At 31.5% G+C, this 17,133-nt stretch overlaps 1 protein-coding gene across 2 annotated transcripts; it reads right to left on the reverse strand.

Moving 5' to 3' along the window:
- Nucleotides 1-1,539: 1,539 nt before the first annotated feature.
- LOC114162994 lies at nt 1,540-10,211 on the reverse strand. Of its 2 annotated transcripts, none has more exons than XM_028047031.1 (12): nt 10,071-10,211; nt 9,639-9,811; nt 8,851-8,923; nt 8,624-8,751; nt 8,079-8,477; nt 6,718-8,000; nt 6,097-6,545; nt 4,159-5,993; nt 3,906-4,063; nt 3,232-3,392; nt 2,772-2,929; nt 1,540-2,248 (listed from the first exon to the last, which is right to left on the reverse strand). In XM_028047031.1, the coding sequence occupies exons 2-12, from the start codon at nt 9,729-9,731 to the stop codon at nt 2,030-2,032; spliced, it is 4,956 nt and encodes a 1,651-aa protein (XP_027902832.1). In that variant the 5' UTR covers nt 9,732-9,811; nt 10,071-10,211; the 3' UTR covers nt 1,540-2,029. The 2 variants fall into 2 exon arrangements, with proteins under 2 accessions (XP_027902832.1, XP_027902831.1); XM_028047030.1 differs by having other exon boundaries at nt 9,907-10,211.
- Between the last annotated feature and the right edge of the window lie 6,922 nt (nt 10,212-17,133).

A 17,133-nucleotide genomic window follows, 5' to 3' on the forward strand; every position in this document is an offset into this window, starting at 1 on the left:
GATGGTTTCGGTGGAGTCTAAAAAAAAATATCTTAACAAAATTTGATTCTATCAAGATTGAAAGGAAGATATCCAGATTAAGATTGGGAAAAAGGAATAATTGAAGTCAAGATATTTATATTAAGATTGAGAAGAGAAAAAAATAAAAACTGTCCATAAAGATTGTGGACTTGTATGTATTTTTAACTACACTAATAATAGTTTTTAACCATTGACAAAGTTGTATGAATGTCTTAGGTTTCTTGCAAATAACTATTTGAATGCATAAACTATGAAGACATAGTATTTTTTTAAAATTTTCCAAATAGACCTAAGTATTACTTTATCATAGTATTGAAAATTTAAATGAGTTTAAAATATGAAAGTTTAACAACATATACAAATAAAAATTTATGAAATTATTATTTTAAACTTTTGAGTCGAAGGTAATGTTAAATATTTTATAATAATATCATTAAAGATTTGATGTCATATTATATATATATATATAAAGAAATATTATGAAGAACATAATTATAATGTTATGATAAATGATAAGAAATAAAAATTTAATGATATATGATAATACAACTTTAATTAAGTCTAAAAAACAAAAACATGTACAAACTAGTTACCGTAAGATGGTAATCTTATTTACTAAACCAATATTCAAAAACATACGTCCCAGAACAAATTTATCTGTAAACACTTATTATAAAAGAGAAGTAAAAAATGAAATAAATCTACTTATGCACAAATTAACAATAAAAATTTAAAACCCTATACGAAAAAAAATATCTATAAAATAATTTATTAACCAATTTCAATTTATTGAAAAGCTCTATTCATTTACTTATTTGTAAAATATTTATAAAGGATGATCATAAGTTTCCAAACATTAAAAAAAAAATACTACACAGAATAAAACTCACTAGGAGTTAACCATGATCATTAGCATGCCTTGTATACCGTAAAAAGATACATATGAAAAATGAATATTGAATCTCATGCATGATACAAGATAAACCACAGAAGCATTAACAAAGAAAGGAATTTTCAACGTATGATAGCACAATAAAAAATTTAGATAACTTTATTCTTTGTAGAACATGACAACATTAACGAATTTCAGATTAAACCATCTCTATCGACAAGAAAAGGGACAGGACAACATAAACTGTCAATCGTGTGTTGTCATTTTAACAGAAGAGTTTTGACTTTTGTTAAACTCAATTTTCAGTACTTTCAATGATACTGTGTAGTGTAATTCTCCACTAACACGAATCAAAACTACATGAAATAAATTCTCAGTCGTCAAAAAAGGGAAAATCTTTTCACAATGGTAACTCACTATCGTCTAAAATTTTTCACAAGATGATGCCATGCACAGATTCCAAGGACACCTCAAATTGCTACAAGTAACCATGCTATGTATAAACAGTTAAACAGATCACATACTTTTTTAACACAGATCACAAGTAACCAACACAAAGAGAAGATACAGAAAAGAAATGGAAATAGATGTTAGAGCATTGGTTGTTATCACACACACAAGGAAAGTTTCTGCATGGATTTCTATTCATTCAAAACTTTGATATGATAACATAAAAGAAGAGATTGTCATCATCAAGAATGGACCTATTATAACTATATAAGTATTCAAAGCCCTCAAAAATGGTTGCCTAATATTGCAGACTCTATATTCTTGTTCCTGGGGCTCCAGCTAAGTGGAGCAAAGAATGTAGCACTGAACTAACATAATATGATATCATCCGGCATCATTTGACAGCCAGGAATCCCTTCCCTCTTTCTAACCCATAAAATTTAAGGGTGTATGTTATACCCTATCCACATTAAGAAAAACCTCAAATGAAAATCTGTTACAAAATTTTCTAATCAATCACATTTTGTACAAATGTACACAAGGGTAACAGATCGCCTTCAACCTTCTAAGTGCTAGACTTGGTAGGTATCTTTTAGCCTCTTCCTTCACAATGCCATCTCAGTAGAGAAGTAAAACCAAAAAAAATTAATTATATACAGGATCAAGTTAATCTCTAGCACCACCAAGACCAGCGCGGCTTATGGCTTTTGTTGCTGTCCAAACAAGACGTACAAGCTCATCTACATCCTGGAAGCTGAAATCAACAACACTCCGAATAGAAGCTATACACTCCTTATTCCTTGATTCTTCCATCATCACACTAGCAGCCGCAAAAGTGCTCTGACATTTTCTAGAAGCCTCCATTGCAAAATGTATGTCCTTAGTCTGCAAAATCACAAAAACTTAGACCTTACTTTCCATAAATAATTCTACTCAATAACTACACAAGCTATTGGTCATGGATTTGAACCCAGAAAAAATCTGTTTGCATATGTAAGGGTAGGGCTGTGTACAATAATCCATCCCCATATCTTTTTGCATCGAGAGGAACCTTCTGGCACCTGGGTACCTTAGGTTTCAGTATTTTAATAATTACACAAGCTAACTGCTTATATTGCTGAATTTTGCCACCACCTGTCCACCAAATTCTAAAACAGGCATTGCATCATAAGTTTTCAATAGTAACGTATTAGTTGTCCATATGACAACACCACATACTACTATAGCATGGCAAAAACAGCTGCAATCCATCCTGATTTTCTCCCAAACAACAGAACCACATTTCCAACTACTATTTCTTACCAAAGTACTGTTAGAACCCCCAATAATAACCCTTGGTACTTCAACTTTAACATACAGAAATAAACTTGCAACTAGAATATAAGGTTTGTCATCAATTAAAACTTACAAAATCAAGAAGCCTAATTAAACTTGGACGAGTTCGAGCAGATATGACTTGGTTGATAGCAACATGACTATTGGTACCCCTAGGTAAAGTAGCCCTATCTGCTGCTGCCTGATTGTTAAGGTTATCAACATCGGATGCAGAAGATGAAGGAGATTCGCCTAAACAATAGAGTAAAAAAGGAGTTTTACATCATTGACTTTGATCACTTAATACATTCATGCATTCATCAAACAAGGATGTCAGGCTATCCGGAATGGATCCATGAATTGGCTTTATGTGTAACACATTTCAATAAAGAGAAAAATAACACCAGATTTTGATTTTTTTTTTTTTGTTCACTAATTTGTTTACTTTCTGGTGGAGGAAGTATGCAAGTATAAGAATAATGCAAAATCAACTTTCAACAATACCTGACAAGCCAGAAGACTTAAACAGTTGTATGAAAACTATGTTCCAATACCTTGAGAAGCCATGTGAAGAGTTGATTGTAACTCATGTCGATCTCTGTTAGTACTGGAATTCTTACATAAGACCACTCTCATGTATGCCACCTCCATGCATTTATATGCCAAAGCAGCAGTAGCCATTTCTTGGCGAGCTTCATATTCATGGGCACAGCATCTGAAAACATTTAAGACATTGTATGATTAAAGGTCAATTGCATAGCACAAGAAAAAAGACAATACTGCAACAAACTTCTAAATGTTATTTAATGGATTTTAACTTTTTACTATAATGACATGGCTTGACTTCTTTAAAAGCATTGCAAATTACAATTAAAAGGTTGTTACAAGCCCTAAATTTCCAAATTGAAAAGAATCACCCAAATTATTTTTAAAAAAGTCTGTATTATATATCAGGCCAACTAATGAGTTAAACATCTGAAAGACAAAGCTATGCTTATTTATAAACCAGCCAAGACTTTCAGTCATTAAGCTATTAATGAACCAAGGGAGGAATCCAGAAGCCCACAAGGTGACACTCACTCCGGCCTTATTTAAAAAGGAACCAAGTTGCATGTTATCAAATCACTTTCCCTCAAAATGTACTTCCGATCAATAACTGAATTAAGGTCAAAACCTAAGATCATACAAAAATAACAAATTTACTTAGAGCTTCAGAATTTTCACTTACTTGAAGAGTTTGGCCGCACTAGCAAAAATTTGCATTTGACTCATTTCCCCAAGTTTGCCACTGTCATTGTGACCATTTTCTAAAACAGATGCTCCATGCAAAAACTTCAACCCAGCTTGAAAGTATGTCTCGTTGCTTTCAAAGTCAAACCCAGAGTTCTATAAAACAACAGTATGTATACCAACAGTTAGAAAAGGAGAGGTGCTAGATCAAGCCAAATACATTAAGTAAAATCTCGAAATAATCAACTAACCTTATAATTATCTGCTCTATCTTTTAGTTTTGCGGCTTCTTCCAGGGTGTCAACAGTAGTTTGGTTAAAATTTGTTCTCAGAGGACTTGAAGCAGTGGGTTGCTGATCAGGCACGGAATTTCCAGAACTACAATTGACTCCAGCATTGTTACTAATATCAGCAAAATTCCTCATTGACTTGACCAAATCACCATTGTCAGAAACATTGACAGGATGCTCATTAGCCATTCCTCCCTTTTGATACTGAGGTACAGTTCTAGAACCCATATTCAATGCTTCCCTTTTAAGTTCACTTGCTGCAGATGAGAGAACTTTCGTTTTCCCAACTCTTGATTCCGTGATTATATGATTATTTTTGTTTTCTTCCTCAAAATCATGAGTTGAGTTTTGTCGGGAGATAGCCTTTCTCTCATTGCTACGTTGAACATCAATCTTTGGAGCTGATTTCTCAAAATCTCTTGGTTTCATCTCAGTTTGCTTTCCAGTTTCATTTGGCCCTTGTCTTAAAGCACTTTTCTGACTAATAATCCCAGTTTCACTCTTAGACTTGGGTAAAGTATATTTAACAACATTTTTTGTCTCACCATCAGATGCATGGTTACTGGGATCAACTGCTGAATCATACCTCCCACCTTTATTTGAATGAACAGTCTCTGAAACTGACATCTTTATGTTATCGGTACAAACATCAGAAGAAAATTTTTTGCCTTTCTCCTTGCTGTTCAATGATGTAACCTTACCAGATTTCTGCCAAGAAAGTTCACTTTCCTGGTTTTCCTTCTTTACTTTCTCCTCTTTATGTACACCATTAGCACAATAGCCAGATTGTTCAACATGAACACCACCTTCAAGCAAATGATTATTCTTTAGTTCAGAAGGTTTTTTAGCTTGGAGCCTGGATATGTCTTTAGCATCCTCAACCTGGTACTCTGTGGAAGATAATTTGTGGGATGTAGAATGTAAATCATGCGGAATTCTACCATCCTTCAATTTTACTGATAGTTTTTTGTCCCTGTTATCCACATTTCTCTTGGAACCTACCGCAGAGTGGCCACCTTTTGTAACATTGTCTTTCACTGAAGTGTCTCCTACTGCAAAATTATTCTTATCCATGTTGAAGGCCCTCAAAGGTGACGAGGTAACAGATTCAACAGGTGAACTTCTCACATCTTCAAGCTTCGTTTTAGCTTTATGAGAACCTGAGACTTTAGAAGAGCTTGAAGTTGCTGCCATTGAATGTGGTCTAGAGTCCAATTCCTTGCGCACTTGATCAATACCATCTGAAGCATGAAGAGATGCAACATTTTTCCTATGCTTCCTCAGTTGGTTGCCTTTGTCACCAAGTCTGACTTCTGTGCCAACAGCCATATGGTCCCCATTGCCTGCCCCGCAAACTTGCCTTATCCCACCCTTGCTTAATTTATTGTCACCTTCAGTTACTGACTTCGAAATTCTGTATTTCTTTTCCTTGCTAAATTCTATCGCATCACCCTCTTCACCATACTGCTTTTCATCATCAAGCCGGTCCTTCAATTTCCTTTTCTTCGTTATACCAGATGAGACCTGAGCCTGATCTCCCTCTTTCTTTACAGTGACTGGTAATCTGTCAGATACATCCTCAGATAAACAATATTCATCATACTTTCTCATATCCTTCCCACTAGCTTTTGCTGGCAAACCATTTCTTGAATATAGAGACACCTTCTCAAGGTTCATGTCAGGATTTGATTGAATATTAGCAGAGAAAACATTTTCAGTTTTTGATTTCTTGGGAACTCCCGATTGATATTGATCAGCATCCACCTTCCGTTTCAACTTAACAGGCTTCTTATCACCTGCTCATGTGTGAAAATAACATTGAAATTATTAATTAAGAATACCTACAATTTCTTATTAACAAAAATAAATAAAATATCATCTATGGAATGAAAGAAGTACCTCCATTTACTTGCTTTTCATTCTCTTTAGGCACATGTTTCTCTTCTATCAAGTTGTCAGGCCTACCAAGATGTTTAGAAGAGTTTGTCATCTTCTTCACTGGGTTTAAGTCAGCAGGATGCTGATTCAAGCCGTTCAAGCTTCTATTTTTTCCAGATACTTGAACATTGGCCTTCACTGAATTTGAGAACCGATGCATGTCATTATTAATTCCAGACATTGTCTTTTCCTTAATAACAAGTTTCTTCCTTGCTCGGTCAGACATCTCAGAACTAGACATATTCTGATTTAGGCCATATTGTAAAGAATTTGGAAAGCTAACTCCAATCGCAGTTTCAGTGCCATGGCTTTGCATGTTATTTTGAACCTGGGAAATTGGCATTTGATATAAGGCATAAAGTGCTTTTGTTGTCTCATCCTCACTGATCTCACAAGAATTCATCCCAGGCCTAACAACAAATTTAGAGAACAGTGAGAAGGCAAATAACACAGAGCACAAAAGAAAATGTACATATAGAAATTAAAAGATAGAAGAGAAATAGTCCATATATACAATACCCACACTAAGCATATATTCAGTATAATATGGCCATGCATAACCAAAATGAGCAATGAACTTACAGCCAATTTAGCATGCTACACAGCCATTTCTCTGGAAGGTGGTCAGGCTTCATACCAGTAGGTAGGAGCCGCCATTTCTGGCAACTGTCACAACATACCCAATCTTCTTCAATAAGTTGAGGTGCAGCTACTGCTGATGAAATCATCTCAGGTGCAACGTGGTTTTCAGCTATAGGACATGAAGCCGAAGTATCATTAATGCATGGCCCAGATAGCACCTGGTTGACCACTTTATGGCCACTCATTCTCTCCTTTGCTTTAATCCCAAATGCACTCTGTTTTCCATTACTAATTTTTGCATTTTTCATTACACCATTACCAGCAAGACTGTCAAGTTTCCGTTCTGATTTTTTTTCTTTCATTGAATCCCTGTTACTATCACTGACATTTTTATCCATCAGAGACCTTGACTTCATTTTACTTCTACAAGTACTGTCAAAGCCAGTACTCCCTTTCTCAATTACCATTGCATTATTAGTACCACCAAAGCTTTTTTTTCTTGCAACTGCCTTAGCTTTTCCAGGACTCTGATCACCTTTCGACTTATTCTTCTGCTCAGACATAGCCTTTATTTTCTGATGGGTCTCAGACTTATGATCTGCCTTACATTTTAATGCCTCACGTTCAACCTTATTGGAAATAATGGAAGTATTACTCGAGTTATTATTCATAGGGTCTGTAGAATTATCCTTGTGGGAACTTTCCAGTCTATGTTCTGGAGCCTTTTTCAGAAATCCATTTCCTACTGTTTGTTTTACAGTCTTCCCAAAATCTTGACCAGATATTGATTCTAATGAATCTTCCTTCAATGCTTCTTCAGAAACCATTCTGCCCAGCACCCCATTCTCATTAACCTCCTTGGAGGCTTCGGAAGCTTTAGCAGTGACTTCAGCAAACTCACCAGCATCACAAATTGAGCTCGATAGAGGTGTCCATTTCAATTCATTAGGCAGGAAATCTTTACAATCCGGTGTTCTATTTCCTATTTTTTTCTTTTTATGCAACTTAGTTTCCTTCTCAGAAAGGGTACCATTCGGATGCTTCAATTCCAACTGCTTTTCACTTTGTCTCACCATTCTCACTGCGTTCTTCTTCAAATGTCCAGCCCGCACAAAAGAATCTGATTCATCAATAGACACGGAACAAGGATCTTGATGACCATTAAGAGAGTACGAAAACCTGCTGTCTCCAATAGCTTTATTATCATTTATTATTAGGTTGAGCACACTTTCGTGTAGAGGAGATATCAGAACACCACCAGGGATAGGAAAATAACTCATAACCTATGTCATCAAATAAGAAGTTAATACTTCAATATTTCTAATGATATTAAACAGTACAGGAATAGAAAAGGTCCCTACCTGAATAATGCCAGTTGGAGAATGTTCATCATTCTCTTGAGTTACAGGTGGCGTGCCTTCACTTTCCACAGGGCTGTTATCCATTGAAGATGAGGGAGAGTCATCAAGTCCAAGGCCACTATAAATTTCTGCATTCTTTTGTGCTAAGATATTAGATTTCATTTTTATTCGAAACTTCAGTGGCCTTTGATCAGTTGAATTCTTTGTATTTTTTGTAGTATCATCTTTCAAAGTGCACCTCTCAGACTGATCACAGGAAGAAATTCCTTGTTCTTTCTTCACTGAATCATTTACTGAAACTTCTCTTAAATCACGAAATGGATGTGAACTATGAGAAGCATTTTCAAGCCTTGAAGGATGAGGCACATTTGTAGGTGCTTTTTTGTTATGAGACACACCCTGTATAACAATGCACTCAATCAATCTGTATTATTTATTTCTAAGCTGAAATAAGTTGGCAGCATATATTGCCTTCATATTAAATAGTAAAAAAAAAGAAATATATATATATATATATATATATATATATTGATGTATGCCTATACCTCCATGTGAGGATTGTTATTAAACTTTGGTGAGCTATGGTTTCTTTGTGGAGTTCTTGGATGAGACAATGGACGAGGGGAGCGCTCTTGGGTAGGTAAAAAGGAACCATAACCACCAAATTTTGCACCTGAAAAATATTATTCATATCAGACAACATCACTTCATCAATGCAAAGATAGCTCTTTCATTTCTCAATACATGCTTCGACTTTTATTATTCTACTTACCCAAATTCTCAGCAGATACACCACCTTCAAATTCCTTTTGAAAATGGCCAAGAACATGCTGAATCTTCTCATCCTTCAGGAAACAATTTATTAGTCCTAATATTTTTGCGATTAAACTTTACTAGAGGACTTTAAAGCAAATGTCGTTAATAAACAATAATCACCAGGAATATGAAGCATAATAATAGATGGCACATAAACAATCACCAAACACTTAAGAATTATTTCTACTTTTTTTTTAATTAGGAATGACTAACATTGTCATATAACAAAATACAGTGCACTTTAACGTTGCATCAATACCACTTTCCACAAGAAAGAATTAATGGCATAGCAAAATAGTCCATTTCCTATTATTTTATGATGGGTGTGGTGTTACTTGCTAAATAGTAAACTACACTTTTCACGCACAATGTAGCAATATTTTCATCTACATTAGCAAAACAAAATCAAGAAGAGATACTCTTATTGGCATTTATCAAGGATAGATTTCACTATGCTTGCCGGCACATAAAAAACACAAGGCGCTCTATAATGTTTCTAAATCACTTCATTAATGCCAAATTTCTTAGCATTTACAAACAATGTAGGTATAACTTATGAAGCACCACAGCCAACAGTTGTTCAGCTTTTGTCATACTGATTTTTCGCCTTATTGCCCCCAAGGAATCAAATACATAGATACATTTACAAATACAATTCCAAGTTTTATTGATCATCCAAACCATGCACAAACCAAGCAAATTCAATTTGAAATTTTCAAAAAAAAAATTGAAATAACTCCTTACAATGTATGAGAAAGAATCAGGGTCAATGTTGTCTTCATCATCGTCCTTGTAATAGAAAGCCTCTCCTTCCTCAAGCTCAGTATCCTCCTTCATCTCAACAACCCACCAGAACTTTCTAGCCCTAGGCCTAACCCCAGAACCTAAAAGGTAATCTTTTCACATTGGAACCTTCCCTGAAGTCCAGCATCACTTCAATCAAACCCCAAAACGAGTGCAAGAAAAACAAAAATCCCGAATGATTAAAAAACAATTAAAATTAAAAACAGACCCCACAAAGCACACGCGAAACCCTCAAAAACCCATAAGGGAAAAGCAATTATTTGCACAGTGATCATGCCATGCGCGACAACCCTTCATTGATGAAGATGCATATAAACCAGAATAAAAACCATTACTTGCATCAAAAAAAATTATTTTTTGGCTTCAACCCACAATCTGATCAAAAAGAAGAGGCGGTGGAGATCAACGAAACCGATCAGTGGCTACTGGAATGAGTTTTTGACGGCGAAAACGGATTCCAAATCTTTCACTTGGCTCTCCCAATATTTTGATGTGTGCACACACAACACAGAAAAAAAAAAAGGTTGGGCTTTTGGTATGTGAATGAATTTTAATTATTTGGTTCAATCTAATTTCACTACATTTTTTTTTAAATGTATATTAATATTAATTAATGATTAATGATTTAGGATTTGATCAAGGAGGTAAATGACCGTGAATATACAATATAATAATAGTAATAAATAAGGAATATAGAAAAATATCATGATTAATAATTATGATATATTTCTTTGTTAATTAATTTTTTCTGCTTGTTTCTATATTTGAGGAGAGTAAAACTTTCTTAACTATATTTTTAACACTAGTATTTCAATTTACAAATGTGTTCAAGTGAAACTAAATATGTTTTAAATTTGAGTATAGAAAAATCATAGAAAGGAAAACACTGCCAAAAAATATTAATCAGTTATCCAAAATACTTCAACTAAATGCAAGCATTTAATTGTAACCAAAATACTAAAATACTAAGGTGATAAAATTTACTAGTAGTATTTTAATATTTGTTTGCATATATATATATATATATTATATACCTCTTAGTCACTGTGTTTCTATTAAATAACTAAATAGTACTTCTAAATTTTTTTAAAAATGATAAGTTGATTTTCTTATATTAAATTAATTAATTGTTTAGTATTTTCTTTTTATTTATTTTTTGCATTTAAAAAATGATGTTTAAAATAATATTAAAAAATTAAAGAGAATAAAACTTATTTTGTAATTTGTATAAATTATAATATTATAATATATAATATGCCTTAATGTTGTATTCCAATGTTTTTTTCATTAGCATTGTATTTCAATGTATAAGATATAGCAAAACATACAACTATAAAAATATTTATCGACAATAAAAGAAATTTGTGCTCATTCTCATATAAGATAAAGTATATATTTGTTTTGAATAAAAAAGATAAATAATAGTGTGTATAAGTTGCAAATCATAATTTTGACTTCTTTCACAGTAGAATATTATGTTGGCCCAAAAAGTCAAATCATTTATTATGTAATTTGGACCTATCAAACCCATTAAATTACAGAAGAATATTAAATGTCCTTTGATAACTTCTTCCAAACTATGAACAAATCTTGACAACAAAAGAATGGTTTTACAATAAGATACATAAAGTGAGTGAGTAATTGTAAGTGAATGCTAGCACAACATCTTATTCAATTCATTACATTATATGATATCATATATTATTTTGATTTGTTTGTTCATTTTATCAAATATTTATTTAATATTTTTGTTTTTTTACCTCTACATGAAATTGTGAATGTTTCACTCATTCATGAGATGGTTTGAATAAAATAAATTTCATTTTTTAATTAGTGGCATGTCTGTTAGGAATACAAAATCACTTTAAGAAAAAATCGTGTTACTACTAAATTAAAAAAAAAATTAATATTTACATTTTCAATTTTGTAATCTATTGGGATTTCAAAATACTCTTTAAAGAAAATAAACCGTATATATTATTAAAAAAATTATAAGGATGTATTGATTTTCTTAAAAGACTTTTAGAATATTGTAGTTTAAAATATTTATAAAATATAAAACCATAACACTTATGAATTTACAGAATTTAAAGGATTTCACGCAAGGAATTATAAGTAAATGAAAATTTATCTTTTCATCGTAAATTGTATATTTGTCTAGTGTATTATTATTTTGCTGCAAAATTATGTAAAACAACTTAATATACAAAAGAGATTATCATTACATATAATAAGAAATTTTGTTAGTTATTATACATAATAAATACATGGTGTTTGTTTAAAGAGATGTATGTTTAATAGTTCATCTTCTCCAATAAAAATAAATTCATATGAAGGGTAATAATTAAGAAAATACCATTAGATATTATTAGATATTAAAAAAATATTATTAGATATTGTTATATATTATATATCGTTACACATTAAAATATATTATTTTTTTAATACATTGTTAGATATTATGAGATGTTTTTATATGTTGTTATGTTATATAGTATTCTTAGATGATAATAAGGGAATATTGTTTTTCCTTTAAAAATATATATAATTACTGATTTGGTACTTCAACTTTTTTGTTAAGTTCAATACCCAAATTTTTAGTTTGTTCAATTTAGTACCCAATCTTTTAAATAGATTCAATTTGGTCATTTCCGTTAAGTTGGAGTTAACATCGTGTCCGTACAGGACACGTGTAAAGCCATGAAATTTTAAATTTTTTTAAATTTTTTTTTTTGAAAAAATATTTTTTTTTGAAAAAATATTTTTTTAAAAAATATATTTTTTTTTTGAAAAAAAATTATTTTTTTCCAAAAAATTTAAAAACTGTCACGTGTCAGTTTATCATCGTGTCATGTGGCAGCTTACAATCATGACACATGGCAGTGGTAATAGTTGTTTTCAATTTAGTACCCCAATTTAAATTTTTGGTTCAATTTAGTTCTCCAATTTTTTAAAATAATCCAATTTTGTCCTCTCCAATTTGAGACCAAATTAGTAAATAAGCTTAATTACAACCTATATATACCATGTTACAATAACGTTTTCTAATATATACATCAAATCATTTCACCTAAATACTTAAATTATTTTATTTTTTACATTTTAACCTTTGTAATTTTTTACACATGAAATTTTTTACACTTGTAAAAAATAAAATAATTTGAATATTTAGGTGTAGTGATTTGAAGTATAAATTCAAAACAATTATTTTAACATGTATATATAAGTTATAATTAAACTTAGTTACTAATTTGGTCTCAAATTGGAAAGGATGAAATTGGATCATTTAAAAAAATTTGGGTACTGAATTGAATCAAAAATTTAAATTGGGGTACAAAATTGAAAATAACTATTACCATTGCCGCGTGTCATGATTATAAGTTGTCACGTGGCACGATAATAAACTGACACGTGACAGTTTTTAAATTTTTCGAAAACAAAAATTATTTTTTTAAAAATAAATAAATAAATAAATAATTTCATGGCTTGACACGTGTCCTGTATGGACACGGTGTTAACTCCAACTTAACGGAGAGACCAAATTGAATCTCTTTAAAAAATTGGGGTACTAAATTGAACAAACCAAAAGTTTGGGTACCAAATTGAACTTAACGAAAAAGTTAGGGTACCAAATTAGTAATTATACTTTAAAAATATTAGGTTTATATAGGGGAGAAAAATGTTTAGGAAGAGAATTTTAATAAAAACAGTGACAAGTCAAGGAAGAAGAGAGAAAATTTTAGAGGTCGATTTTTAAGGAGAAAAAGGGAGAAGTAAATAGTAAGAGGTAGGGGAGCTTACATTATTGTTTTCTTGTTTTTTTTTTCTTGCTTTATTATTTTTATGTAATGTATTATTTTATATGTTTAAATTGTGGAGTAAATGTTGCTTAGTATAATTATTATGACATGTAAATGTATGTTTGTGTGTGGTGACTCGATGAAAGGTGACAAAGGATAATTATGTGTAGTTGTATCATAGGTGTACTTCATTGGAGTTCTCGAGGAAAGTAATGGGAGGTGAGACATGTATACTTTGTTGGGGCTTCTGAGGAGAGTAATGGAAAGTGACCTGTGTATACTTCATTGGGACTTCCGAGGAAAGTAGTGGGAAGTGACGTTTGCGAGTTTCACACATAAGATTCTTGGAGAGCAGGAGAAGTGGAGCAGTTGTTGATAAGTTGTGTGCGAGAGTTACAAACTGGTTCCTAATGTTGAGTTCATAGGTGGTTGTATTATTTGCGGTGATGACATGTTTTGTGTGGTTGTCTAAAACAATTGGTGTAATTGTATGGTGTTGTGAGACATGTGGTTATGTAAGGCTTTGTGGGTTGTTATATTATGATTGATGTGTATTCTGGTTATGATGTTTTTATGTTTGTATGTTAGTTCATCCTTCTATTTTGGTGGCTTTGGTTTTCAACTACGATGATCATATTTTATAGGGATCAAATGATAGTTGATAAATGCTCGTTTTACTTATAATTCACATGAATTTTAGCACTTATCTTAGTTATATTGCATAATTGAGGATTTTACTCCCTTTTGATTAGAATTTAGCAAAAGCAATTGGATTTAAACATGTGTGGTGAATTAATGTATATTTGATGATTTTTTGAAAAATTAGAAGAAACATAGTATAACATATTGAGCTTCAAAATTATAGTTTGAGAAACTCAAAGGTAGTTTTTAGAAGATTCAAATTTTGTCTCCATGACTCAAGTAGATAAGATGATGCCTAAGTCAAAAAAAAACTTCACCATGATACAACCTCAAGCACCAAAATTTTGAGATCAATAACGGATGAAACCCACCATTGAATAAAGCTTTGTGATTGAACAACACAAAATGTGTTTAAGCTAAAAAGAAACCCTCAATGGAGGGAAAACTCACAAGATTGGCCACCATGTTTAGAGTTATAACCAACCCCCAATTTCCTATAAATTAAGAGGCAGACCCCCCATCCCCCCGTTTGATCTCCAAATTTCATTTTAGAATATCGTTTCTCTCTCTGGAGTCTCTCTCTCATTTCACTTGTAAAATCTTAAGTTGGACGAGAAATGAGGAATGTGCAACGTCTTATAGGATTGAATGTTATGATCATCATCAGTTGTTGTACTTCCTTGTGATAGGATTGGACGTAACATCATGAAATGATGTTATAGGATTGACAAGTGTACCAAATCGCATAAACAATAAAGTGGAAAGTCCAAATATCATTTTCATATAGGCTTGTGCACCACTTGACAACTCTTGCAATTCATAACTCAATAAGACAACACATTTTGCAAAAACAAAAATATAACTCTTTTTGTATTTTTATCAAACATATGATGTGCAACAATATATGATAAAAACTTCATTGAGATTCATAACTCTTGAAAACTCTTGACAAGTGTACCAAATCACACAATTAATAAAGTGGAAAGTCCAACAAATATCATTTCCCAATAGGCTTGTGCAACACTTGACAACTCTTACAATTCATAACTCAATTAGACAAAAAAGTTCACAAAAACAATAAAATATAACTTTTTTTTTTGTATTTTTATCAAACATATGGTGTGCAATAATATATGATAAAGACTTCATTGAGATTTAGTTTCATGATTCAAATCAAAGAAAAAACATAAAACAATATACTTATAATTCCTTCTCTAACATTCGCACATTTTGTAACAATGTAACATCTTACCGAAAAATTACGATGTTATTAATGATTAAATGTTCCACATATATTTCTAGCATGTGAAAATCTAGTAGTTGTTCTATCCTAATGAGGTTTCTCAAACTATCTTTGAATCAGTAGGTACTCTTACATAACAATCAATCTAAATATGTAGTTAACACAATAATGGAACACAAGATTGGTGAAAAAAAATTACCTTGAATAGTGAAATTCACAAAGAGTTAACAATACACTACACCCAAACCCCATGAATAATGAAGTTAGATACTCCTTGACATTTTGAATACTAAAACAAAAATAAAGATGAATGTTCTTAACCTTTAGAATGAGCCTTTAGTATTTTACCTTCTCTCCTTTTAGGTCAAGTGTCATTCTCCCAAGAATAATTATTTTTCCCTCCCTCCCCCAAAATGGGTTTACCCAAGAGGGGTGTTGTTTTCCCATAAGGATTGTTCCTTTTGACCTTTTTGAAACCCATTATTTATAGATTTTTTGAATTGGATTGGGCCTCCAACTTTGTACTTGATATTGTACTGGAGTAACCGACTTTATAGATATATCATATTGCTGATAACTTTGATAATCAAATTATGTTGATATTCTCCTTAATTTATTTCATATTTTCATTTATCTACAAAATATTAAATATGTGAACCAAATACTTATCTTTTCTAATTTTATTAAATAAAACCTAAAATATCTAAAAAGATAATAATAAAATAGCAAAAAGATAAAAAAAATTAAACATTATAATGCTAATTATCAAAATACCCCAAACTTTAAACTTTTTTCATGTCCTGGTCAAAGTTTAAAACTATAAAGAAAAACTCAGGTCAACCCATTAGAATATCATAAGAACAAATGACTTCTTAATCAATCCTAATCATGCAACAAAAGAGAAATTCACTTGTGGATTTAAAACTTAAGATAAAGTGGCATGATTATGTTTAATCACTTCAATCGTAAAAATAACATAATAAATAATAACCAAACTATTGAATCAACAAGCTCACAAAAATTAGTGTTTCACTTTGCACAATGTGTTTATAAATGATCACTCATAATCAACATGTTATAAAACCACTTCATTAACTTTTCCTTATCATTTAATTTACACACTGCACACATTTTGTTGCTTTAATTATTTTTTTTAAAGGTTGTAATAAGGCTTAGCTAGAAGAAATATGGTTTTTCAGGAATTAAAAAACACCACTAAGCTAGAGAGAACAACTAAATGTAAATAATTCATGGTAGCCTAGTATTCTCTACAAAATAATTTTCTCATAAATTTTCATATACTTCTCAAAACACAATCCCTTTTTATCACATAGGATTTGTTGTGACTTCTCTTCTTTCTCTTTTCTTGTTACTCGGGTAGGGTTTTTACAAAAGCATATCTCAAACTTATTCAATCTCATACCTGGTAAGGAGTTTATACCTTATCCTAAACTGATTTGACCTCATACCTTTATTTTACTAAATATGTACTTGTTTTCTTTGGCTAAGTTGTGTGATAAGATATATTTTTTTAAAGGATAAAAGTAAAAGAATGAAACAATTAAGCTAAAAAAGAGTAACAGCAAACAATTAACTTACATCAGGGTTAGCTAAGTAGCTTAAACATATCAAACAAATGTCTTTATCCTTTTCAACCAATTATGTGATTATATTAATAAGAATCAGACATAAATCAATTTCATGGCAATAATTGTTTTCCTTATAGCTCTTTACTCTCAAGCTTACAACA

This window comes from Vigna unguiculata, chromosome 9 (assembly GCF_004118075.2).
Source record: "Vigna unguiculata cultivar IT97K-499-35 chromosome 9, ASM411807v1, whole genome shotgun sequence".
Classification (NCBI taxonomy): Eukaryota; Viridiplantae; Streptophyta; class Magnoliopsida; order Fabales; family Fabaceae; genus Vigna; species Vigna unguiculata.